This window comes from Oryctolagus cuniculus, chromosome X, assembly GCF_051225735.1.
Source record: "Oryctolagus cuniculus isolate XC-2025 breed Fujian yellow rabbit chromosome X, ASM5122573v1, whole genome shotgun sequence".
Classification (NCBI taxonomy): domain Eukaryota; kingdom Metazoa; phylum Chordata; class Mammalia; order Lagomorpha; family Leporidae; genus Oryctolagus; species Oryctolagus cuniculus.
The window spans coordinates 13,163,201-13,188,597 of record NC_142888.1 but is presented as its reverse complement, the minus strand read 5'-3'; the positions used below and the strand labels follow the sequence as shown (position 1 = coordinate 13,188,597).

The 25,397-nt window shown below is 37.5% G+C and overlaps 1 protein-coding gene across 5 annotated transcripts in view; it reads left to right on the top strand.

The window, feature by feature from the left end:
* The first annotated feature begins 1,054 nt into the window (after nucleotides 1-1,054).
* The window catches only part of LOC149119560 (uncharacterized), a 56,881-nt gene continuing 32,538 nt past the window's right edge, over nucleotides 1,055-25,397 (top strand). The window contains exons 1-4 of one of the 5 annotated variants that reach the window (XR_016227560.1): nucleotides 1,067-1,405; nucleotides 1,498-1,620; nucleotides 14,619-14,867; nucleotides 17,998-18,074. Coding sequence is in view for 3 of the 5 variants with exons in the window: in XM_089323688.1 (XP_089179814.1) it covers nucleotides 1,337-1,361; nucleotides 1,498-1,620; nucleotides 17,998-18,074 (225 nt within the window). In the remaining 2 variants the exon portion in view is untranslated. Of the gene's footprint in view, nucleotides 1,406-1,497; nucleotides 1,621-14,618; nucleotides 14,868-17,997; nucleotides 18,075-25,397 lie in introns of all 5 variants that reach the window. The other 4 variants (XM_089323688.1, XM_089323690.1, XR_016227559.1 and 1 more) reach the window with 4 other exon arrangements.

The following is a 25,397-nucleotide window of genomic DNA, read 5'->3' as shown; positions in this document are numbered from 1 at the left end:
TTAGTTGTTTAGCCACTGTGAACTTAAAGTTTAAATGTTCATATATAGTTTGTGTGACATTATTTATAATGATCAGGATAATTAAAAGAAATGAAGGTGACTAAAACCCAGCTGATAAAATGCACATACATACACAAGATAAGCAAATAATAGAGCTATCAGACATGCAACTAAAAATGCCTAATATATCCAAACAAATAAAGATGTGGTTAAGAATTCAGAAGTTTGATCATATGTCACTAGATATCCCAGAATTTTCATTTCTGATATTCTTGTAAGATGGATCCTTTAATAATGAAATATCTCTTATCTCTATTTATATTCTTTTTCTTAGTTAATTTTTTCTAGCCTTAATTTACCCACTCAGCTTTTCTTACACTTACTGTTTTTTGCTACACCTGCTCCCATACTGTAATTTTCAAGCTAAAGTTTCATTTGAATGTAGGCTGTTTCTCCTTTAAACAGCCTATCATTAGGACTTGCTTTACCCACCAGTCTGAAAATTTCTGTTGTAATTAGAATGTTTAAACCTTTTAGCCGGTGCCGCGGCTCACTAGGCTAATCCTCCGCCTAGCGGCGCCGGCACACGGGGTTCTAGTCCCGGTCGGGGCGCCGGATTCTGTCCCGGTTGCCCCTCTTCCAGGCCAGCCCTCTGCTGTGGCCAGGGAGTGCAGTGGAGGATGGCCCAGGTGCTTGGGCCCTGCACCCCATGGGAGACCAGGAAAAGCACCTGGCTCCTGGCTCCTGGCTCCTGGTGCGCCGGCCATTGGAGGGTGAACCAACAGCAAAGGAAGACCTTTCTCTCTGTCTCTCTCGCTCACTGTCCACTCTGCCTGTCAAAAAAAAAAAAAAAAAAAAAAAAAAAAAAAAAAAAGAATGTTTAAACCTTTTAAAATTTAATTATTAACATATTTTAAATGCTTATCATGTTCTCCTTTGTTTTATATTTTTGCCTTCTGTTTTTATGTCTATTCCAAATTTTCCTACTTTTGTGTTTATTAATGAACATTTTTCATGATTCACATTAAGTTCCACTATTGCATTTTATCTGAGGCAATTTAAAAACATTTTTACACCTGCTTCCCTCCCAGAGGCGGAGTTTATGGCACCTGCTGGGTTTTTGGGCCAACCGTAGTTACCACCTGGTAACCAATATAATGTAGCTGTTAGAATGTTGCCTGCATTCCTAAGGCTGAAATTTCAGCCAATTGCCATTACCACCTGCCACCAGCAGAGGGCGCGATATTGACTTTCGCCTCCTGGTGCTGTTCGCGCATGCTCTTCATCCTGGGTCTCCATTTTCATCACGTGTCACGCGGACCTCGTGCGGCGTCCCATGTGCGTAGCGAGAAGACCGTCAGGTACGAACGGAAATCACCAGTTTTCTTGTGACAGACTCTCTCAGGTTTGTTTGTGGGGAAGTCTCTTACTTTATTCTCAGTTTGGAAGGGTAATCTTACTGTTACTCCGTGCTGACAGTTTTATTTTTCCTCTCAGCATTGGAAAGACTCCGCTCCGTCTTCTCTGGTCGTGGGTATCCCTGGGTGCTAGCGAGAAGGCAGCCATCTTCGGGAAGCTCAGGGCAGCGTCTGCAAACCGGTGCCGTGCGCTTCCTAAGAGGTCAGTTACCTAAATTTAAATCGTTCGTTTGTTGCTAGCATGTCCTTTTTTCTCTGGCACTACCCGTAGATACACAATTGCTCACTTTACTCATGTTTTTCACATTTCAAGTATCCGATGAATATGTAGTATGCTAAAATATTTCACAATTTCCAAACTTTTTCATTATTAATTTGTATAAACAGATCACATAAACAAACTAATTTCAGTGATAGTAAATAAACAAAAGGAAAAAGGCGCCATACAAATAACAAAAGTAAAATCCAAGTTTCATTTTACTAACATATTAGAAAAATTATATATAAAATAAAATGATTTGAGTGTATTTGTGAGCAACATTTTAAAATACTACCTTTTTTCTTATAATTGGTGATATGGTAGTGTTGGATGAGAAATTATATAACAACAGTTAAAACTTCAATAAAGAAATTGAAATATTTGTATCACCTGTGCCAGAGAAATTATGTCTACAATATTTAATATACAATAGTATCATCTTCAGCAAGCATTTTATATACAGTAATTTATATAAAATCGGTCTAGTCTGAATCAATGCAGAAAAAATTTAAAGAGCGTAGATGAGAGGAAAAGGAAAACAATGCATATATATGCTTAATATGTAATATTTTGAATAATAATGAAATGATATCCTGTTAAACAATTGGTATTAATAAAGTGCATCAATGCCTAGATACAAAAACATAAAAGATCAATAAATATATTAAATATGCCTAATACATGAATAAGATAATTTAAATATTTTTACTGTAGAATCAAGTATGGAAGAAGTTTAAAATGTTACTCCCTTATCCGGAAAGAAATTTCACATTCTTCAGAGGTTTCATATTTGCGTGCCTTTTGCACATTAATTCTTTTATCAGACACAGGTACTTAAAAGTATGGGTGCATAAAGGCCAAACAATTGTGAGATAAATTGTAGTGTTGTCCATCCTGAGAAACTATAAAACTTTTTATAGTCAGATAAATTTGCATATACTTATGAGAACATCTCCAAGATACACTGTCAAGAAAAAACAAATTGTAAACTTTTAGATAAGTGTTCATGTTTATCTAAAGTACATGTTTTCTTTGATAGCATACACAGCTGTCAGCTAGTAGTGCTTATTTCTGCGAAGGGATATTCATTTGCATTCATTGGAAGTTTTACATTTAGTACACATTATGTGCTAATAAAAGAAAGTCACATGGTGACACACACAGGTACTTGAAGATATTTGTGGAAAATGAAATGAAAAGATATTTATTTTGTTGTCAAAAATTCTTGAAACCCATGCATAGTTTTTTGGATACTAAATATTTTCCTTGAACTTTCTGAAGACTTCTCATATTATTGAAGGTTGTTTTGAAATGCCTGTTTTCTGTTTGTCTCTATAGACTATATATAAATATAATTTATTGTAATTTCATGTTAATATATTTATACAATTTATAGTCTGTTTCAGTTTGGTATATTTTTGAGGTCTGTTCATGGTTTAAGTGTTTATCAGAAAATCAATTCCTTTTCAAGGCTGAATAAGAATTTCATTGTATGGTTATAGCATATGTTGTTTACCTATTGTTTGATAAATATTTTGGTCTTTCTTACAATTTTATTATAAATAAAGTGGCTATGGACAATTAAGAAAAAATGTTTTCATATGGACATAAGTTTTGTTTTCTCTTTGGGGAATTTCTAGGGCTAGAAGGGCTGGAGACTATGGTAGAGTATATTTATGGTTTTAAGAAACTCCTGGCAGGTGCCACGGCTCACTAGGCTAATCCTCCACTTGCGGTGCTGGCACACCCGGTTTTAGTCCCGGTCAGGGCGCCGGATTCTGTCCTGGTTGCCCCTCTTCCAGTCCAGCTCTCTGCTGTGGCCCGGGAGTGCAGTGGAGGATGGCCCAAGTGCTTGTGCCCTGCACCCGCATGGGAGACCGGGAGGAAGCACCTGGCTCCTGGCTTCGGATTGCTACAGCGCGCCGGCAGCAGCGGCCATTTGGGGGGGTGAACCAACGGAAGGAAGACCTTTCTCTCTGTCTCTCTCTCTCTCTCACTGTCCACTCTGCCTGTCAAAAAAAAAAAAAAAAGTAACCATTTAGAAGGTGTGACTTAGTGTTTGATTGTGGATGTGGATTTCATTTGAATTTCCCTGAGAGCTAAAGATACTGGAAAGTTATCAGTGAGCTCATTGAGAATGTTTTAGTGAAATGTTTACTAATGGCAATTAGCAATATATTTAAATTGCCTGTTTGATCAGAAAAATCCTTTCTATTATTTGTGGTTCAAGTCCCTTTTTCAGATACTTGTATTGTTAGTATTTTTCCAGGTCTGTCACTTGTCTTTCACTTTTTAACTTCTAAGAAGAGGAGACTTTTTTTTTAAAAGATTCATTTATTTATTTGAAAGAGTTACAGAGGAGGTGGGGAGAAGCAGAGAGAGAGGAGAGGAGAGGCAGAGAGAGAGAAAGAGAAAGAAAAAGAAAGAATGAGAGAGGTCCTCCATCTGCTGGTTCACTCCCCAATTGGCCGCAACGGGTGGAGCTGCGCCTATTGGAAGCCAGGAGCCAGGAGCTTCCTCTAGGTCTCCCACTTGGGTGCAGGGGCCCAAGGACTTGGGCCATCCTCCACTGTACTCCCAGGCCATAGCAGAGAGCGGGATTGGAATTGGAGCAGCCGGGTCTCGAACAGGTGCCCATATGGGATGCCTGCACTTCAGGCCAGGGTGTTAACCAACTGTTCAACAGTGCCGGCCCCAGGAAACTTTTTATATGCAATAAAATACAACTATTTTTGGTATTATAAAAAACTATAGCAAGGATTGAAATATTTTCTCCTATATATTTTAGTTTTTACTTTTGTATTGAATTCTAAGCTCCCTTTCACATAAATTTGTGTATTGTGGGACTGATGTGTTGATCCATTTTTCTATTCTATTATTCAGTCATTAGAGTACTTATCAAAATAACTCTTTTTCTTCCATTAGATTAGCTTGGTGTACTTGTCAATAAATTATTGATACTGCTATAATTTCTATTCCATTTAATTCTTTATGTCAATAATATAGTCTCTTTAATACTGTAACTTTTTAAGAATTCCTGCAATCAGGTGGTAAAAATCGTTCAACATTGCTTTAAAGGTTTTTCAAAAAATCTTTGTTATTATAGGTCTTTTGAACTTCCATATTAATCTTAGGATACTTTTGAAAAATTGTGTGTAAAAGGCCTGCGAAAAATTTGGGGGTAATTTATGGATCAATTTAGAAAAGACTGCTATCTTTGACAATATGGTGTTCTTTTTTTTTTTTTTTTTTTTTTGATAGGCAGAGTGGACAGTGAGAGAGAGAGACAGAGAGAGAAAGGTCTTCCTTTGCCGTTGGTTCACCCTCCAATGGCCGCCGCTGCAGCCGGCGCACCGCGCTGATCCTGGCAGGAGCCAGGAGCCAGGTGCTTTTCCTGGTCTCCCATGGGGTGCAGGGCCCAAGCACCTGGGCCATCCTCCACTGCACTCCCTGGCCATAGCAGAGAGCTGGCCTGGAAGAGGGGCAACCGGGACAGAATCCGGCGCCCCAACCGGGACTAGAACCCGGTGTGCCGGCGCCGCAAGGTGGAGGATTAGCCTATTGAGCCACGGTGCCGGCTCAGACAATATGGTGTTCTAATCCAAGAAAAAGAGTATTCCCTTTTTTTAGGTCGTCTTTTACTATTTTTAGCAATGTTTGTAGTTTTTGCTTACTGGCCTTTCATATATTTTACTGATTTTTCCCTAGATATTTCATATTTTTTGGTGCTCTCATTTTTGATTATTGGCTGGTGTTACAGACAAAATAATTTTTAATTGAAAAATAAGAATTGTATATATTTCTCACGTGCAATATGTCTAAGAATGTATACATTTTGGAATTGCTAAATTCAGCTAAATAGCATATATAACATGCTTATTTCTGATGAGAACTGCACACTTTTCAAGTATATAATACGTTGTTACTAACTATAGAAAAATATACAATGTTTCACTTGAATGTATTCCTCCCATTTAATTGACATTCTGTATCTTTTGAATAGTATTTCTTCTACCACCTGCAGACCCCACCCCTGATGATCAGCATTGTAATCGATATTTTGGTGACTTTAGATGTAACATACAAGTGAGATATTGTGGTGTTTGTCTTTGAGTTCCTGGCTTATTTTGCTTAACATAAAGTCCTACAGATCATGCCAAGTTAACACAAAGGACAATATTTCCTTCTATTTTAAGACTATTATTCTTTTGTGTGTATATATACCACATTTTCTCTATCCATTTATATATTGATGGACATTTTGGTTGACTCCATACTCTGGCTATTGTGAATGGCCGAAATGAATATGGTGGTGAACATACTGCTTTGACATACTGGTTGTGTTTTCTTTAAATATACATGTAGTACTGGGATTACTGGATTATGTAGTAGTTCTTTTTGAAAATCTTAAATGTATTTTTGTGTGTGTGAGAGAAAGAGATTGAAGGAGATGGCATTTCCATCTGCTGGTTTACATCCCCAGTGTCAGCAACAGCCAGGGCTGGGCCAGGCTGAAACCAGAAGTCTGGAACTCAGTTCAGCTCTCCCATTTGAGTGGCAGGGACTCAAGTATTTGAGTGCTGCTTTTTCCAGGGGCACATTAACAGGAGGCAGGATGGGAAGCAGAGCAGCCAGGACTCAAACCGGGACCCATATGGGATGCTAGTGTCAGAGGCGGTGGCTTTACTTGGTATGCCACAAAGCCAGCCCCATTTCCTCATTATTTATTTCCTTACTAATGAGTTGTTGGAGATTCAGTGTATTTTGGATATTAACCCTTTATCAGATATTTTCCACATTCCATATGTTCTCTATTTGCTCTTCTGATTGTAAACTCAGTTGTGGAGAAGTTTTTCAGTTTGATGTATCCTCATTTGTCTTTTTTATTTTATTGCTTATGGTTTCAGGTCACTATTCAAAAATATGGTTCAGACCAATGTCATGGAAATTTTCTTCTAGTGTTTCTCTTAGGGGTTTTATAGTTTCTGGTTTTATATTTAAGTCTATAATCCAGTTTGAGTTGATTTTTGTATATGAGTGAAATTGTATATTGAGTTGTCCTGACAACACTTACTAAAGAGATTCTCCTTTCCCTTTTATATGTTCTTGGTATCTTTTCTTTATTTATTTGAAAGGCTAAGTTACACAGAGAGAAGGAGAGGCAGAGAGAGAAAGGTCTTTGATCCTCTGATTCACTACCGAATTGGCCGCAATGGCCAGAGCTGTGCCAATCCGAAGCCAGGAGCCAGGAGCTTCTTCTGGGTCACCTAAGTGGGTGCAGGGGCCCAAAGATTTGGGTCATCTTCTAATGCTTCCCCAGGCCGTAACAGAGAGCTGGATCGGAAGTGGAGCAGCCAGGGCTTGAACCAGTGCCCATATGGGATGCCAGCACTGCTGGTGGTAGCTTTTCCCACTACACCATAGGGCTGGCCTCTCTTGGTATCTTTTCTAAAAATTAATCGATATATGGATTTATTTATGGGCTCTATTTTTTTAAAGATTAAAAAAAATATTTGAAAGGCAGAGTGACAGAGGGGGTGAAGGGGAGAAGTATCTCCCATCAGCTGGTTCATTCCCTAAATGGCTGCAACACCCAGGGCTGGGCCAGGCCAAAGCCAGGAACCAGGAACTACATCTGGGTCTCCCACATGGGCAGCAGGGGTCCAAGTACTTGGATCATCCTTTGCTGCTTTCACAGGTGCAATAGCAAGGAGCTGGATTAGAAACAGAGCAGCCAGTACTCGAACCAGCACCTTTGTATGTGGTGGTGGCTTTGCAAATGGCAGCTTAACCTGCTGTGCCACAATACCAGCCCCTGGGATCTCTATCCTAATTCATTGCTCTATATTTCTATTTATATTCTAGAGACATCTTGTTTTGAATATTATATTTTGTATTACATTTTAAGTCAGATAGCAGAATGCCTCCAGTTTTATTTTATGTGTTTGTTTATTTTGCTTAAGGTTGCTTTGGGCTTTTCTTGTTTCATACAAATTTTAGGATTTTTTTTTTCTTTAGTTGCTGTGAAAGAGTGTCATTGTAATTTTCATAGGAACTGCATTGAATCTGTAGCTGACTTTTGGTAGTGTGGACAGTTTAACAGTACAAAGACATCCAAATCCAGAAACAGAGGATGTCTTTATAGTTACTCATGTCCCCGTCAATTTATTTCACCGTTGTTTTATGGTTTTGAGTATTTAAATGTTTTAACTTTCTTGGTTAAATTTATTCCTAATTCATTTCTGGTAGCTATTATAAATGGGTTTTTTAATTTTTTTCCAGAGTTTGTTGTTAGTGTGTAGAAATGCCATTGACTTTTGTATGCTGATTTGGAATCCTGAAATTTTGCTGAATTCATTTATTAGTTGAAACAACTTTAAAGGTTATGAAGGTATTTTGCAAATATTTCAATATATAAAATCATGTCTTCTGAAAACAGAGGCAGTTTTCCTTCATTTCTGATTTGGATGCATTGTATTTTTTTTCTCTTGCCTGATTGTCCTGGCCAAGACGTCCAGTACTTTTGAGTAAGAGTGGCAAAAGTGGGTATCCCAGGCCGGCACCGTGGCTCACTTGGCTAATCCTCCGCCTGTGGCGCCGGCACCCCGTGTTCTAATCCAAGTTGGGGCACTGGGTTCTAGTCCCAGTTGCTCCTCTTCCAGTCCTGCTCTCTGCTGTGGCCCGGGAAGGCAGTGGAGGATGGCCCAAGTGCTTGTGCCCTGCACCCGCATGGGAGACCAGGAGGAAACACCCGGCTCCTGGCTTCAGACAGGCGCAGCGCACCGGCCATAGCAGCCATTTGGGGGGTGAACCAACGGAAGGAAGACCTTTCTCTCTCTCTCTCTCACTGTCTATAACTCTACCTGTCTAATAAAAAAAGTGGGTATCCCTTCTTTTTCCTGATCTTAGAAAAAAAGGTTTCAATTTTTCATGTTGAATACAATGTTAGCAGTGAGTTTGCCAAAAATAGCTTTGAATTGATGTACATTCCTTCTATACCTACTTTGTTGAGCTTTATCATCATGAATATATTTTTAATTTGTTAAGTACTCTGTATGTTCCTATTGAGATCATATATTTTTGTCCTGGGTTCTGTTAATGTGGTATTTCATATTTATAGATTTGTATATGTTGAAACATCCTTACATCCTTGGGATGAATCCCACATGATCGTGGTGAATGATCATTTTTATACATTGTTGAATTCAGTTAGCTATTATTTTGTTGAGGATTTTTGCATCTGTTCATCAGGAATATGGTCTTATTTTTCTTCTCTTATAGTGGCCTTGTCTGACTTGGTTATCAGGGCAATTCTGGCCATGTAAAATGAGTTTGGAGGAAATCACTCTTCAATTATTTAGAAGAGTTTGAGAAGGATTAGTGTTGGCTCTTTAAATATTTGATAGAATGAAAGGGTGGAGCCATCAGGTCCTGGGATTTTCTTTATTGGGAGACTTATTTTATGACTCAATCTCCTCATAAAAATCTGCTCGGATTTTCTGTTTCGTCATGATTCAGTTTTGATAGGTTGTAGGTGTCTAGAGATTCATCCATTTCTTCTAGGTTATTCAGTTTGATGGCGTATAATTGTTCAAAGTAATCTTTTACAGTTCTTCAGATTTCTGAGTTATCAGTTACAATATTTCCTCTCACGTTATTTATTTTACTTGTTTATTTTCTCTCTTTTTTAGTCGAAGTTTCTTTTTAAAGTATGGATTTACTTATTTATTTGAGGCAGAGGAAGAGTGAGAACAAGAGAGTGAGAAAGTGAGAGAGTAAGAGAGAGAGAACCAAATTAATTGGTTCACTCCACAAATGCTGCAACAGCCAGTCCTAGGCCAGGCTGAAGCCCGAGCTAGAAACTCCATCCTGGTCTCCCACATGGGTGGCAGGGGCCCAAGCACCCAGGCCATGCTCCTCTGCTTTCCCAGGACATTAGCAAGGAGCTGAATTGGAGGTGGAGCAGCCAGAATTGGAAGTGGTGCTCCGATACGCAATGCCAGAGTCTTAGGTGGTAGTTTAGTCCACTGTGCCACAATGCCCACCCCTGCTCTTATGTTTGTTTCCTTCTTCTTGATAACTTTGGACGTAGTTAATTCTTGTTTTTTCTAGTCCCTTGATGTGTAATATTAGAATGTGTATCAGGGATCTCTTTTTTTTTTTTTGCTTTTTTGTTGAGTATGTTTTCTATAAAAATCCCTCTTTGAACTGTTGTTGCTATAGCCCATAAATTTTGATACATTGTGTTTTCATTTTCATTTGTTTCTAAATATGGCTTTGAAGTCCACAGGGTTGTCTTGGTGCCAGGCCTAGAGCCTGTGTCTGTAGCAAGAGATTGCAGTCCTGGGTCCTTGGGGGAATCCCTGGACCTTGGGTCTGCAGGAATGGTTATGGAGACTTGGTTAACTGGGTCAGGCCTGGCATTGGAATCTTCTGAGGTGGGCCTGGATCTTGGATCTGCTGGAGTAGGCCTAGATCCTGACTTGTCCTTCCGTGGCTGGCCTGGGTCTGGGATTGGCACAGAGCTTGATTATACAGTTGCCTGTTGCTTGGAGCCACTGGGGATGATCTAGAGGCTGGAGCTGTGGAGGCTGTTCTGGAACCTGTGTCCATGCATGCTGTTGTAGAGGACTAGATGTGTATGTACTGGTATACAGACCATGTTTGTGTGTGCTAGCCTGGGTCCTGGGACCTTGGGAACCAGCCTGGGACAATACTACACAGGGGTGATTCTCAAGCCTGCATCCATGGTAGATGGACCAGGCTGGTGTCTACTGGGACAGGCCTGGACCTGGGGTCAGCTGGAGCATGGGACCACAGGTACCAGCCTGGCTTAATGTCTTTGCCCAAAGGAGTTTACATGGTATTTGAGGCCAGGATTGCAGACCTGGTGCTGGAGTAAATTTGGGGCTAGAGCATGGATCCACATGTGCTGGCCTGGAGTCACAGGTGCCAGTCTATACTGGGGGCAGTCTGGAGCCTGAGGCCACTGAGGCCTGCACAGTACTGAGGGGGATCAGAGCCTGAGGTTACTGGATTAGCCTGGCTGTGGAGTGGCCTGCAATTTGAGTCTGCATCATAAGTCTGGAACCTGTGGCTAAAGAGTTCCAAGTTGACTGTAGGGTGGAACTGGTGGCTCAGTCTATAAGATCAGTACTTGCCTGGAGTCTGGGTCATGGAGGCCTGCCCAGCATTGAATTTTACTGGAGCAGGTCAGCACTGATGTTCATTTCCTTTTCTTTCTCTCATGTTTCTTTCCATGCTATGCTGACTGGAGGTTGGGAGTGGAGAGAAGCCATAGGTAATGTAAAACTGTCTTCCTACGATCTTAACTGCAACTTCTCCCTTTTCTGTGCTTCACCCAGATGCTGTGATCTCTGACTTCATTTCCACAGCTCTTTTAAAGATACCTGAGTGGAGAGTTGCTTGAGTTTCTGTTTGTCAGGGGCTAGTATTAGAAAGTTCTGTTTCTCCTTCTTGTTAATGTCATTCTCTGGCCAGTTGATTTTTTTTTTTTTTTTGCATACTAATTTGTTCACTTACTCTCTTTGATTAATTTGTATATTCCTTCAGTTTTTCTATATATACATTATATCATCTCTTAAAAATGATTATAAGTCATCTTTCTAGTTTTAAGATGTAACAATTTTTAACATTTTGTCACAGCATTTTATAAAATATACCATTTTTTCTTGAAACCAGAGATATTAATATCATAAAATGTGGGATTCATGACAATGATCATAACTTGGGGAAAGAAGGGTAAATGTCATGAACATGGTGTAAGTCAGAGAAAAAGTGTTTATAACCATTACCAAATGATATGATATCCACCCAATTTTTTTTACTCTCCATATACTAATTTCCACAAACAAGAGAAAATGTGATATTTGTCTTTCTGTGTCTGGCTTATTTCATCTAATGTAATGATCTCTAGTTCCATCTGTTTTGTTGCAAATGTGAGGATTTTGTTTTTTTGTTATGCCTGAGTAATATTCCATTGTGTATACTTACCACATTTTCTTTATCCAATCATCAGTTGGTGGATGTCTAGGTTGAGTCCATATCTTTGCTGTTGTTAATTAGACTCATCTAAACATGGGAATGCAATTGTCTTTCATATGCTGATTTCACTTCCTTTGGGTATAGTCCCAGGAGTGGGATAGCTGGGTCATATGCTAGATTCATTTTTAGTTTTTCTGAGGAATCTCAGAAAATCATAATCTTATGAATCTGCATTCCCACCAACAGTGTATTATGGTAAGCTGTTCTCTGCAAGCTCACTCGTGAGCATTTGTTGTTATTTGATTTTTGAAGAATAGTCATTCTAACTGTAGTGAGATGATGCCTCTTTTGGTTTTTAACACATTTTCCTAATGACTAGAGATCTTGAGCATTCTTTTTTTTCATGTGTCTGTTGGCTGTTTGTATTTCTGTCTTTGAAAAATGTTCATATCCTTTGCCCATTTCTTAACTGAGTTGTTTTATTGATGATGTGTTTCATGAGCTCCATATAAATTCTGGATATTCTTTATCAGATGCGTAGTTTGAAGATATTTTCTCCCATTCTGTTGTCTTTTCACTTTATTGTTTCATTTTGTGTACAGAAGCTTCTTACTTGTCTATGTTTGCTTTTATTAAATCTATAGTAAGTATTACATTGAAAGGTAAAAGACTGAATGATTTCCCACAGGTTTGGGAACAAAATAAGGGTGTTAGTTCTTATCATTTATAGTCAATATTGAAATGGAGGTATCAAACTAACTAGATTGTTCCCAAACATCTGGGAAATCATTTAGTCTTTTGCTTTTCATGAATGCTGACTGTAGATGTTTCATTGGTTCACTTTATTAAGATGAAGAAGATGAAGAAATTCAAGTCTGTTGAATACTTAAAATTGATGAGTTTTAGTGTATGTAAATTATGCCTAAAGACAGCAGATTTATAATGAGGAAATCACTTTAAATATTTACTGGGATTATTTTTCAGATGGTTAAATAACAAAGTTCCCTTGTGATAATTCAGTATGTCTACCATCCATACTTACTTTTTAATGTCTATATATGTAAAATAGGAAAACAAGCAAGTATAATCTCAGGTTCTATCATTTAGAATTAAATCACATGAGGTTTAGGAAAGTATTTTATGAACTGAAAGAAAACATGGAAACATTAGATTATGCTTTTTAAGAAATTTGATATGTATCTCTGATATTTCTGAATTTGATTATTCTTAGATACTTATGCAAGATGACGGTCATTTGAGGATAAGTCTAGTTTCTTAGTTGTGGTAAAGTGAGTTGAATAAATTTGCTGAAATATTATCAGTAGAAACAAACAGGACTTGGAATAGGAACATATCTAGAAATAAAGGCCCCAAAAAATCCAAAAGTGTTATCTAAGCTCAGAAACAAAACATTATTTCCTTCATAAGTTTCAACAATTATACATTTTATCCTTCCTAAATTTTACCTGTCTGTAATAGTTATCAGTGATTTCCTGGGCATTCATCCTAGATTGTTGCTAAGCAATGACTACAAACATTTATCTTCTCAGTTTTACCATTTGCTACACAAAAATTCTTGCATGATTCTTTGCCAAAATACTGAGATTTCTTTCAAAAATGAATAAAGTATGTTTATCTTTTGTAGAAATTTTCCTGTGTAATATAATCGTTCAGGAGAAAAAAAAAGAAATTTGTTAGGTCATTGAGTTTTGTAGAATTTGTTAAATTTGTAATTAATTTTCTAGTATGTAAACACACACACACACACACAAATGAACTCATCTGTAAAGGAAAGCAGACCATATCACCAGTGTGACATATGCTTTATCTGATTGGATTTAGCTGATTTCTCTGGGAAGGATGCATGCTGGGAACTAGATCTTCTTGGCTTATTTTGAATGCAGTATAAGATTAATTACAAACACTTGTACAACCTTTTGTAATCATATTTCTAGGTTTTTTATTTTATAAACTGTTGCAGTTTATGTATCAACTGAACCATTCATACTTGTTGGCATCGTGGTAATAATACTTACCTATAATTGCAGTAGAAGGCTGAAAAATTTTGGATTGGGACTTAATGAGCTCTTGAGCAAATAATTAAGCTTTAGGTTAAAAAAACTCTGTTGGCAAAATTGAAGTAATAATTCTTTTCTCATAAACCTGAAAAATATAAAGAATATATGCAGTTCTCCAAAACAAAGCTCCTTGTTAAATCAACAGCTGACATATGATGGTACTTCAAAAAGTTCATGGAAATGCGCATGATGGAAAAACCCACTGTGCATGAATTTGAAATTTTTTTTGCACCAAAGTGAAGTTAATTCCGTTTTCCCATAAATGTTTTGAATTGCGTTCACACTATATCTAGCTCTCCATTCCTAGAATGGGAAAACCTCTTTTTATATTTCCCTCTTTTAATGTTTCTGAAAATATTTTTTCTATGCTCTTGCAGAGTCTTATATAGTCGTTGCTCTTGCAGTGATAGAAAACTCTCTAACATCCCCTCTGAATTTATCTAAAATTCTATATTAACTAGAAGGATGCTTTAAGATTAAGTATCTATTTTGAAAGGCTGTCTTCCTATAGATTTTATCATGCTTGCTTTGGATCACAGATTAAGTCACTGTTTGTCTTTATGTTTGTAATTTGTACAATGAAATTCTCTGAGATCCAAAATGAACTTAGAACTTTTGAGGTACAGAATTTATTTTGATATATTCCGATTTTATTGTTTTCCAATTATTGCTCAGATATCCTAAAATATAATCATATTTGTATTTTGTTATTTATCTCTTTAAGTCACTGAGAATATATATTTTGGTATCTTATGTTAAGAGTAGATAGTATTTTTTCTTCAACTATTTAGAACTATTTAACATAATATTTTAACCCAGTGAATTGGGATTTATATGTATCTTTTTTTTATTACGCAGAGTTAGAAAGGTCTTCCTTCCGTTGGTTCACCCCCAAATGGCCGCTACGGCCACCGCGCTGTGCCAATCCAAAGCCAGGAGCCAACTGCTTTTCCTGGTCTCCCACGCGGGTATAGGCGCCCAAGTACTTGGGCCATCTTCCACTGCCTTCCTGGGCCACAGCAGAGAGCTGGACTGGAAGAGGAGCAACTGGGAATGGAAGCCGGCGCCCATATGGGATGCTGGCACTGCAAGCAGAAGATTAACCAAGTGAGCCATGGCGCCGGCCCCAAGGGATTTATATATATCTTAAAATTTTATATGTGGTAGAATTTATTACTGGAATAATTTTTAGATTTTCTCATTCTTTCTCTTGATATACTATTATGATGATTTTGTTTGTGTTGGATAGTAGTTTTAGTATCTGTGAACCAAGGTTCTTAGTAATTTTATTTTCCAAATTCTGTTAGGCTTGCTTTGTTCTTCTTTTTTTAAGATTTATTTATTAATTTGAAAAAGTTATACAGAGAAGGAGAGGCAGGGAGAGAGAGATCGTCCTTCTGTTGGTTCAATCCCCAATTGGCTGCAAAGATCATAGCTGTGTTGATCTGAAGCCAGGAGCCAGGAGCCACTTCTGGGTCTCCCACGTGGGTGGAGGGGTCCAAGGACTTGGGCCATCTTCTGCTTTCCCAAGCCATAGCAAAGAGCTGGATCAGAAGTGGAGCAGCAAGGACTTTTACCAGAGCCCATATGGGATGTTGGCACTACAGGCAGCGGCTTTACCCGCTACGCCACAGCGCTGGCCCCTTGTCCTTTATTCTTACTACAAATTTTTGAATCATCTTGGTTATTGAGAAAATAATCTTATTGGGGCAAAACCACATACCATTCAGAACAGATATTTATGAAGCAAATTGGGCAGCAGGAATAGCAAAAGGTAGTGAATCATTGCTTCTTGGATAAATCTTTCATTCATCATTTATGTCTTAGGCCTTTTTCCACAGGAAAAATTATACAACTTAAACAATAGAGTATTTTCCCCCAAATAGCCTAATCACTGAAATAATGCACTTGCTAGAAGTCAGATAATAATCTAAGTACAATATTACCATTACTTAGATCTTTATGACCTTTTAAATGGTCTTTTAAGAATGCTTTTGTTTTGGTGATTGAATTTTGGCTCATAACTTTATTCTGAGACTGATGCATGGCAATTTCTGACTATGTAGCAGTTACTATTTTACTTTCAGCAAAGAAACACTGACACTTATAAAAGTGGAAAGAAATTAGTAGATATTTCCCTTTGAAGTTCATTTAAATCTTGCTTTTTCTTGTGAAAAAGTGAGAAAGTTATTCACTCAATTAAGACAGTATTAAAGGGAACAAAGGAAAATGAAATCAAGAATACTTTAAATGGTAAGATAGCTGCACAAATAATTTTAATGCATATTATAATTAGGTAGGTATTTAAATATTTAAATGGAGAGTTACTAGATTTGATGGGACTTCAGAGGAGGGAGAAATTGCTATCATGTACAGAAATCTGATGTGACTTCATGTTTCATTGGACATCTGAGCTATAACTTGGCAGATGGTATAGATTTGAGATTGATGAGATAACGTCACTGAAGAGTTGAGACAAAAGGCATTGAGGTGTGAAGACTCAGTATATGTTCAGGGAAAACTTGGTGATTTAATTTGGCTGAAACATAGACTGTGTGAGAAAAAACAGTGGAAGATAATTTTTGGAAAGACAGTTGGAGACCAGATGGTAAAATATCTTGAATACTGCCCAATAAATTGTGGATTTTTTTCTTTTAGTAATTTGGAGCCCACGAAGAATGGCATTAGTAGGAGTGGTACTATGTTTCAGAAAGATTACAAAACATTATCTTCCCATATAAACAATTAGAGTGTGTCTTCATTGTTAGAGTGACAGTGTAAGGTTCTAAAATCTGAAGTCATCAGGTTCAGAAAGGTGTAGGTAAGTTATCTTAGCCAATGATAAGGAAAGACTTCAGTGCACCATTTCTATCTTGCGCTATAGTGTTCAATGCCAAATTAGTATTTCCTGGTCCTTTTATTGAAAGCAAAAAAATGTTAATATCCTTTGAAAGGAGTTAAGTGACATATATAATTCTTACCTTCTAGACTGCTAGAATAACAAATGTGATGTGAAATAGTAAAAAGATTTCTAGTGTGTGATAATAATTAACGTTATTTAGGCCGGCGCCGTGGCTCACTAGGCTAATCCTCCACTTGCGGCACCGGCACCCCGGGTTCTAGTCCCAGTCGGAGCGCCGGATTCTGTCCTGGTTGCTCCTCTTCCAGTCCAGATCTCTGCCATAGTCCGGGAGTGCAGTGGAGGATGGCCCAGGTCCTTGGGCCCTGCACCCGCATGGGAGACCAGGAGGAAGCACCTGGCTCCTGGCTTCAGATCAGCATGGTGCGCTGACCGCAGCGGCCATTGGGGGGTGAACCAACGGAAAAGAAGACCTTTCTCTCTCTCTCTCTCTCTCTATCACTGTCCACTCTGCCTGTCAAAAAAAAATGTTATTTGAACACAACTTTAAATTTAGTTCATCTATTTCAGTTTTTTTCTCAGTATAGCTACAAACCAGTGAGACTTCATAATTCCCCTGCTAACCTTGGATTAAGGAATTTATTTAGTCTTTAGCTAATTTGGTGTTTCACATTAGATTATGAATTTTTTAGAGATTTTTATTTATTTGACAAATAAAATGAGTTGATGCTCATTTTGACAAACACTAAAAATATAAATGAAGTTAAGTCAGTAATTAACTTGAGTACTCATGCATTAAAAGAAGTGACTGAAGAAGTAGAAAAATCTAGTTGTAACTGGTAGTAGTCCATTGGTGGAAACAAAATCATTTCTTAGTGACATGTAATCTTATTATGTTGTAATAGCTAATGTATAGTTTTTATAAAATTAAAATGTCTAGAATGTCTTAATTGTGAATTTTTGTTTAGAAATTAACATTATTGCTCAATAAAATCTTGTAGTATTAGAGTTCCAGAAACTGACAACAATCAGGATTAGTAATTCTTAGGAAGTGAGAAGATTTTGAAAGTTTAATGTTTATTAGCCATGCATATATGAAGTTTTATATTGTATACTTAACTATTGGTGTCTTCTCATTTGAGATGATAATACATGGAAATATATGAGAATTTATATAGAACTCTGTGATGTATTGGATTCATGAGCTGAGCAAAAAGTATGAATGTTGACTCCAAAGTTTTGGCTTCCATAACCAAATGGCTTGGTGGTTGCCAATCACAGAAATAGTAAAGAGTATGGAAAAACAGGGTTGAGATATACAAAAATCTCAGTTTTGGTCTTCTACACACAGTTTTGAAATACTTTTTATCCAACTAGGTAGAGTTGTCAAGAAAGCCATTGGATATCAAGATGTGGAATTCAAAAGAGAAGTCTGTTATGGGAGGGTGTATTTGGTGAGTTATCCATATGTAAATTGCCAATTGAAATCAGAGGCACTCACCAGACTTTACAAGAAGACTGCAAAGAGGAGAAATTGACATCCTGGGATTGAGGCATGGAATGTTTAATCCTTTACTGGCCTGGTACAGATTAATCATGCAAATAAGATCAAAGCAGGGATGCTAAAAGGTGTAATGATATTTAGAAGAAGTGTTACAGCAACTAAGGGAGCAAAATCATTAAAAATGAGTTACTGAGATTGATAAAGATTGGCTAATGATAATATTTAAGATTTATTGCATGATTACTATTTGCTCATACTGAGAGCTTTACATGTATTGATTCATTAGTAAAAAAACAAGTGAGTATTATTATTTTCATTGAACAGATGAGGAAAATAAGGTTTTTAGAAAGTTAAGAAACATATTTATACATATATCAATGCATTTGGAATTAGGACCCAGGCATTATGGATCCAGTAGATTGTGTGCTTAATTAATATGTTATATACCATTCAAATAGCCTGAGAAATACTCATTGAACTTGTTCCTACACATGTAAAGGGAAGAGAAATCTGTCAATGCAGAAACAACTAAAGGTTGTCAAAGGTATGCTTTCTGCACAAACACAGTTCCATTCAGTGATGTGATGAAGTCAAACCGACTTTCCTGAAACTTCCAAACTTGAGGAGTAAGGTAAGAATTCTTGAGTGACAAGATAGTAACATAAGTGATAGCACACATGGGAGATCGGTTTATTTTGACATTGTATTGAAAAATTGCATTCCATTATTCCTTTAGGAAATTACACTTAACTGGATCTCAATTTAGGAGGTTTAAGTGAAGATAATTCCATATCTAGCTCCACTGGGGCTTTATAAGTTGAGTAGTTCAAAAAGAGTGTCATAGTCATCTACCCAAGGATGGATTGGCATTGGTTTCCTTGATCCATCAAGTTTTGTTAGAAAAATCTCTGGAATCTGCTGCCTTGCTGCACACCAAAAGGTTGATTGTTTGTTACTGCCCTGATCCCTGAAAGTTACAGTGTTATTCAAGAATACTATGGCATGTTGAAGCCAGGAGCTTAGGGTCGAAAATACTTCATCAGATATTGTTCAGTATTCTAGGCCACAGTCTGGTGATTTTAAATAGTTCTCATATTATTTCAATTAGGTTAAATGTGTTCACATTTGGACTTCATTTGTTCTCATGATACAGGGAATTTCTAAGACTACCTTGAGGATAGAAGAATTCTAAGAATTCACAGAAATACTAATTACTAAATAAAATTACTAATCCTAGAGTGTAAAGAAACACTCTAGAGTTTATCTAGATAGGATAAAAGTTTATCTCAGCAGAAGGATAAAAAATAAAATCAGCAAAGGGAAAATGTGTATTCACCAGTGTGCAGGATAAACCATACAGAAACTTCTGGTTATCTTTTTCCTTTGAAATTACATGGGAAGTGTTTAATTTCTCCAACACCAGTGTGTGATACAGCACATGCACAGTGTTGCTAACCTTGGCTATGTAAACATGGAGCATATGTATCCCTGACCTTTGCTACTCAGTCCTGGCCCAGACGGAGGTCACAATGATACAGTCTACTACAAAACACCAGATATTCAGAAACATATTCACTATAACGCACATTGTTAGTGTCAGCTATCTGGTGTAATCCAAGGCATCCAACAATCAAAAGTTATATTTTTTTATTATTTGACAGAGTTAGACAGTGAGGGAGAGGGAGACAGAGAAAGGTCTTCCTTTTATTGGTTCACCCCCCCCCAAATGGCGGCCATGGCCAGAGCTACGCTGATCCGAAGCCAGGAGCAAGTGGCTCCTCCTGGTCTCCCATGCGGGTGCAGGGGCCCAAGCACCTGGGCCATCCTCCACTGCCTTCCTGGGTCACAGCAGGGAGCTGGACTGGAAGAGGAGCAACCGGGACTAGAACCCAGCACCCACATGGGATGCCGGCACCACAGGAGGAGGATTAACCAAGTGAGCCATGGCGCCGGCCCACAAAGACAATCTTAAAGACATTCCACGGGTTCAAAGGAAACCCCCCAGGAACTGGACAAGTAGTTCTGGAGACCTCTATCATGTACAGGATTTGAGCAATCAGGCCCCTATATTACTATTTTACTTTATAATATGAAGATTTTTGTTATTTTTCTGTATGATATTTTATATAGTTTGACTTTTTATTTATGAAAATGTTTCATATTTTTATTTCCTATGAATAATTGTATAAATTCTAATAATTTCAGTTGCTCTTCATAAATATATGCAATCAATTATTTCCACATCTACAACATAGTTATCTTTGAGTAGTTTATGATACTGCAGAGATTTTTTCGTCTAACTGAATTTAAATGCCGGTGGAAATTATTAAAAGATGGAGGTAATAATTACCTCATTGTTAAGCCTGTGCAACAAGTTCGACATTGGAGAAAACAGAACAGTATTTGTGTGAGTTAAAAAGTTACTGTAAACAAAGATATGAGATTTAATTATATACTCCCTATGCAATTCTATCTCAGTAATTGCAAAAATCCAAAAATGAGGTTTCTAAGGAAGAAAACTTAGAAGGCACTTCAGAATTGAAAAGAAAATGGATGCATCCATGAAGAGCACTGAAATAATAAGCAAAAAATACAGACAAAATAGAAAGCACTAAAAAGCATGCAGTAAAATTAATATAAAAATTGATTAATTTGAGGTTTATTTTTTGCTTTTCTCACTATCCAGTTCTCATTTTCCCAATTCTTTTATTAAGCAAATAATACCATAATTGAGTTCACACTAAAGTAGAACTGAGACTTCCCTATACTTCTTGTGAGTGGGGGGAGTGACTCTATCAATCAATCCTTCATCCTCCTGACTGAAATGCTTGGTGTAGGGGTGAGTCCCTAACCCATGATGGATCAATGTGGGGTCTTTTACTGACACTGTTGGGAAGACAAAGTGTTTCCTGCCATATTTTTTAAAGTTTGACAGGATAGACTTGGGGCAATAATTGTCAAAGATACTGAACAATAAATTCCAAGGAAAAGTGTAAGCATACCTGTTGTACAGGTCGCTACCTACATGAAGTAAATCAGAATCACCAGTTTGTAAAGTCATAATGCTGAAAATCTTTGAATCAGATAATAGTGATTCTCAAACTTTGAGATGCATAGGAATGAATGTAGTGCTTCTTAAAATCGAAATATATTGGTCCAATCATGCCATTTTTATTTTTATTTTTACTTTTTCATTGGATGTAAGTAGAGGCATGAGAATTTCTCTTTTAAGTGTGTAGATACTGATTCTGGTATAAAGCTTCTTTTGCTTTGTATTTTTTATTTTTCTAAATATTTTATTTTTGTACTATTCATCTTTCTTTTAGTGTAGAACATGCATTTGTGTATGCTATTCAGTTTTTTCTTAACTATTTTCCTAATGGATGAAAAATAGCCCATTGCCATATATTACATACCTTCACATACATAACTTTGAGAACCACTACTCTACTCAGTGAGGGGTAAAAGTAAATATACCAGAGAAGAAGGGTAAAGGGTAAAGAAGCAACAAAGTTGAGTGGTTTTTCAAATGATAGAAATGTAAGGTAACTCAGGGTTCCAGGTAGGCCTGGGTGTGCATTTCTTAGAAGTTTGTAGTTTGTTTGCCTACTGCTTTATGGGGATCACATTTTGAGAACTCCAGCTCTGACTTGCCCCTATCCTTCATTACATGGGAGAGATACTGAAAGAGCTAACAAGAAAGAACTGAAGAATAAAAAGCTTCTCTGAGGCCACAGGCTAGATAGGACTCAAATTAGAATCTACAAAAAATCAAAAATTATAGTCTGAAACAAAATGGAGGCGGTTTCACACTAGATGGAGGCTTCATCGCCTTGTTTTACTAGGAGCAGGGGAGAAAATCTCTTCAAGCATGTAAATCTGAAGCCAAAACAGTAAGTATGCGCTAATCCTTGGCATTAGCATCAGGTGTCTCCCCCATCTTTTGGTGAGAATGTCAATTAAATATAATTATGGTACCTATAATGGAAGGCCTTGTGTGTGAGGGTCTGTGGGCCAGACATCTTTATCAAAACCTGCCTGAAACTGGATGTTGAAAGTCATACTTCAACAGAGTTTGACCAAAGACTCTGAAGGTCTCAAAGGAGAGATGTCAAATACCTTGATATTCTAAAGTGAGGTGCTGGACCGTTTGCTATGGAACTGGTCTATAACTGCTGCTATAGAAATTAACCAGTTGCTGAAATAATTCATATAAAAGAATGGAGGTATAAGAAGTGGGAGAGACTATTTTGGGAGAGTTTTCCTTAATTAACATTTCTCTAAACTCATGAGAGAAGATTTTTTTTTCCTTATTTCAAGCCAAGTGCAGCAGGCTTAGAAAGCTTGCCCCCTGCCCCCATCAGGATCATCCCAGCAGTAAACTCATTGCAGACACAGTGAGTAGCCCTTGAATCACTAACTGAAAAGAGGTTCACAGAAAGAAAAAATCTGCACTCCAAATACTCCTGATTGAAATTTGGAATCTAAGCTTACACTAGAGATAAAACTCATTGTTAAATTTTTGTCTGAGTACAATCAGGTCACAAATGAGAGAGAACCAAAGAGATGATTTCTGTGTGCATATTAAAATATGGAATGATGTGACCATGCCATGTTTTTGGAAGTTCAGAAACATCCAGTGTTAAGGGAGAATCTTCTTGTGTCAAAACTGTACAGTTAAGTTTTCTCATAGATTATGGTTGATTCTTAAACTTAAGCATGCAACATAACTACCTCCAAGGCTGTTTATAATTTGCTGAAATCTGCTTTTGATCTAAGTGACTTTTTTTAACGATTTATTTTATTCATTTGAAAGAGTTACAGAAAGAGGTAGAGCCAGAGAGAGAGAGAGAGAGAGAGAAAGAGAGAGGTCTTCCATTCACTGGTTTACCCCGAGATGGCCACAATGGCCGGGGCTGAGCCGATCCAAAGCCAGGAGCCAGAAGCCTCTTCCAGGTCTGCCATGTGGGCACAGGGGCCCAAAGATCTGGGCCATCTTCCACTGCTTTCCCAGGATACAGCAGAGAGCTAGATAGGAAGAGGAGCAGCTGGGAATAGAACTGGCACCCACATGGGATGCTAGCACTTCAGGCCCGGGCTTTAACCCACTGTGCCACAGCACCGGCTGTTTGATGCTACGGGTTTGGGGAACATACTCTTTTTTTTTCTTTTAACTTTTATTTAATGAATATAAATTTGCAAAGTACAGCTTATGGATTACAATGGCTTCCCCCCCCCATAACTTCCCTCCAACCAGCAACCCTCCCCTTTCCCTCTCCCTCCCCCTTCCCTCTCCCTCCCCCTTCCATTCACATCAAGATTCATTTTCAATTCTCTTTATATACAGAAGATCAGTTTAGCATACATTAAGTAAAGATTTCAACAGTTTGCTCCCACATAGAAACACAAAGTGAAAAATACTGTTTGAGTACTAGTTATAGCATTAAATCACACTGTACAGCACATTAAGGACAGAGATCCTACATGAGGAGTAAGTGCACAGTGACTCCTGTTGTTGACTTAACAAATTGACACTCTTGTTTATGGCATCAGTAATCACCCTAGGCTCTTGTCATGAGTCACCAAGGCTATGGCAGCCTTTTGAGTTCACCAACTATGATCATATTTAGACAAGGTTGTAGTCAAAGTGGAAGTTCTCTCCTCCCTTCAGAGAAAGGTACCTCCTTCTTTGATGACCTGTTCTTTTCACTGGGATCTCACTCGTGGAGATCTTTCATGTAGGTTTGGTTTTTTTTTTTTTTTTTTTGTTTTGTTTTGTTTTGTTTTTTTGCCAGAGTGTTTTGGCTTTCCATGCCTATAATACTCTCATGGGCTTTTCAGCCAGATCCGTGTGCCTTAAGGGCTGATTCTGAGGCCAGAGTGCTGTTTAGGACATCTGCCGTTCTATGGGTCTGCTGTGTATCTCGCTTCCCATGTTGGATCGTTCTCTCCCTTTTTGATTCTATCGGTTAGTATTTGCAGACACTAGTCTTGTTTATGTGATCCCTTTGGCTCTTAGTCCTATCATTATGATCAATTGTGAACAGAAATTGATCACCGGGACTAGTGAGATGGCATTGGTACATGCCACCTTGATGGGATTGAATTGGAATCCCCTGGTATGTTTCTAACTCTACCGTTTGAGGTAAGTCAGCTTGAGCATGTCCCGAATTGCACATCTCTTCCCTCTGTTACATTATCCCTCTTAGTATTTTTTTGTTTATTTGTTCTACTTAATACTTTTGGTTGAATACTGTAATCAATACACAGTTATTCTCAAGTGTTGAAACTTAACTGAAAAGTGATCACTGTTAAATATAAGAGTGGGAGTAAGAGAGGGAACATACTCTTTGAACCATAAAGTGAGAACATAGGGCTCCCATTTGAAGGGACACTATCTGAGAATAACCCCAATGCAAATATAAGATGGAGATTCCCAATGATATATTCTGAGTCCTTAGTATCAGGATTATAGGAATCATGGCATATGTTTTCTTCCCCTTTAAATTAAATAAAATTTTAAAAAAATTCAAAGAGAAGCAAGCATTTAAATGAAGGTCACTGTGAATATGTACACACTTTAAATAGAAATTTTCAGTAAATTAATAAAATCAAATAATTAAAAACAGCATACGTTATGAGTTAAAATATTTTTCATTGACAAGATATGTAATTTCACTTTTTAAATTAATGGAAACAATTTAATTCTGCAGTTTTCGGAAATGTTTAAGTTTTCAGAAGAGCAATGAATACACCTGGTAAGGAGTGTGGATGGCTTTTATTGAATCATATAATTAATTCCTAGAAGCTGGTTTATATTAATGATGAATATGAGATTTTATAAGAGATTCAAAAATTGATTTAATATGTTTGAATATTAAAATAATTTTAAGAAACAGTGTATATATTTAGGCTAGTAGATGAGACATCCCTTTCCCACATTGGAGTACCTGGGATCTTTTCCCAGTTCCAGGTCCTGACTCTACTTTCCTGCTAATACAACCCTAGGAGGCAGTGATAATCACTCAGGTAACTGGCTTCTTGTCACTCATTTAGGATACCTGGTTCCAATTTCTGATTCTGGCTCTGACCCTGTCTTGGCCATTGTGGACATTTAGGGAATGAATTAGAGGATGAGAACTCTGTCTCTCTCTGTGTCTCTGTCTCTCCCTGCCTCTCAAAAAAATTACTTTTAAAAAGCTTAATATAGGAAATGGATTTTTTTAAAGAGCTAAATTACACACAATAAAGAAAATGCTGAAAATTGTTATGG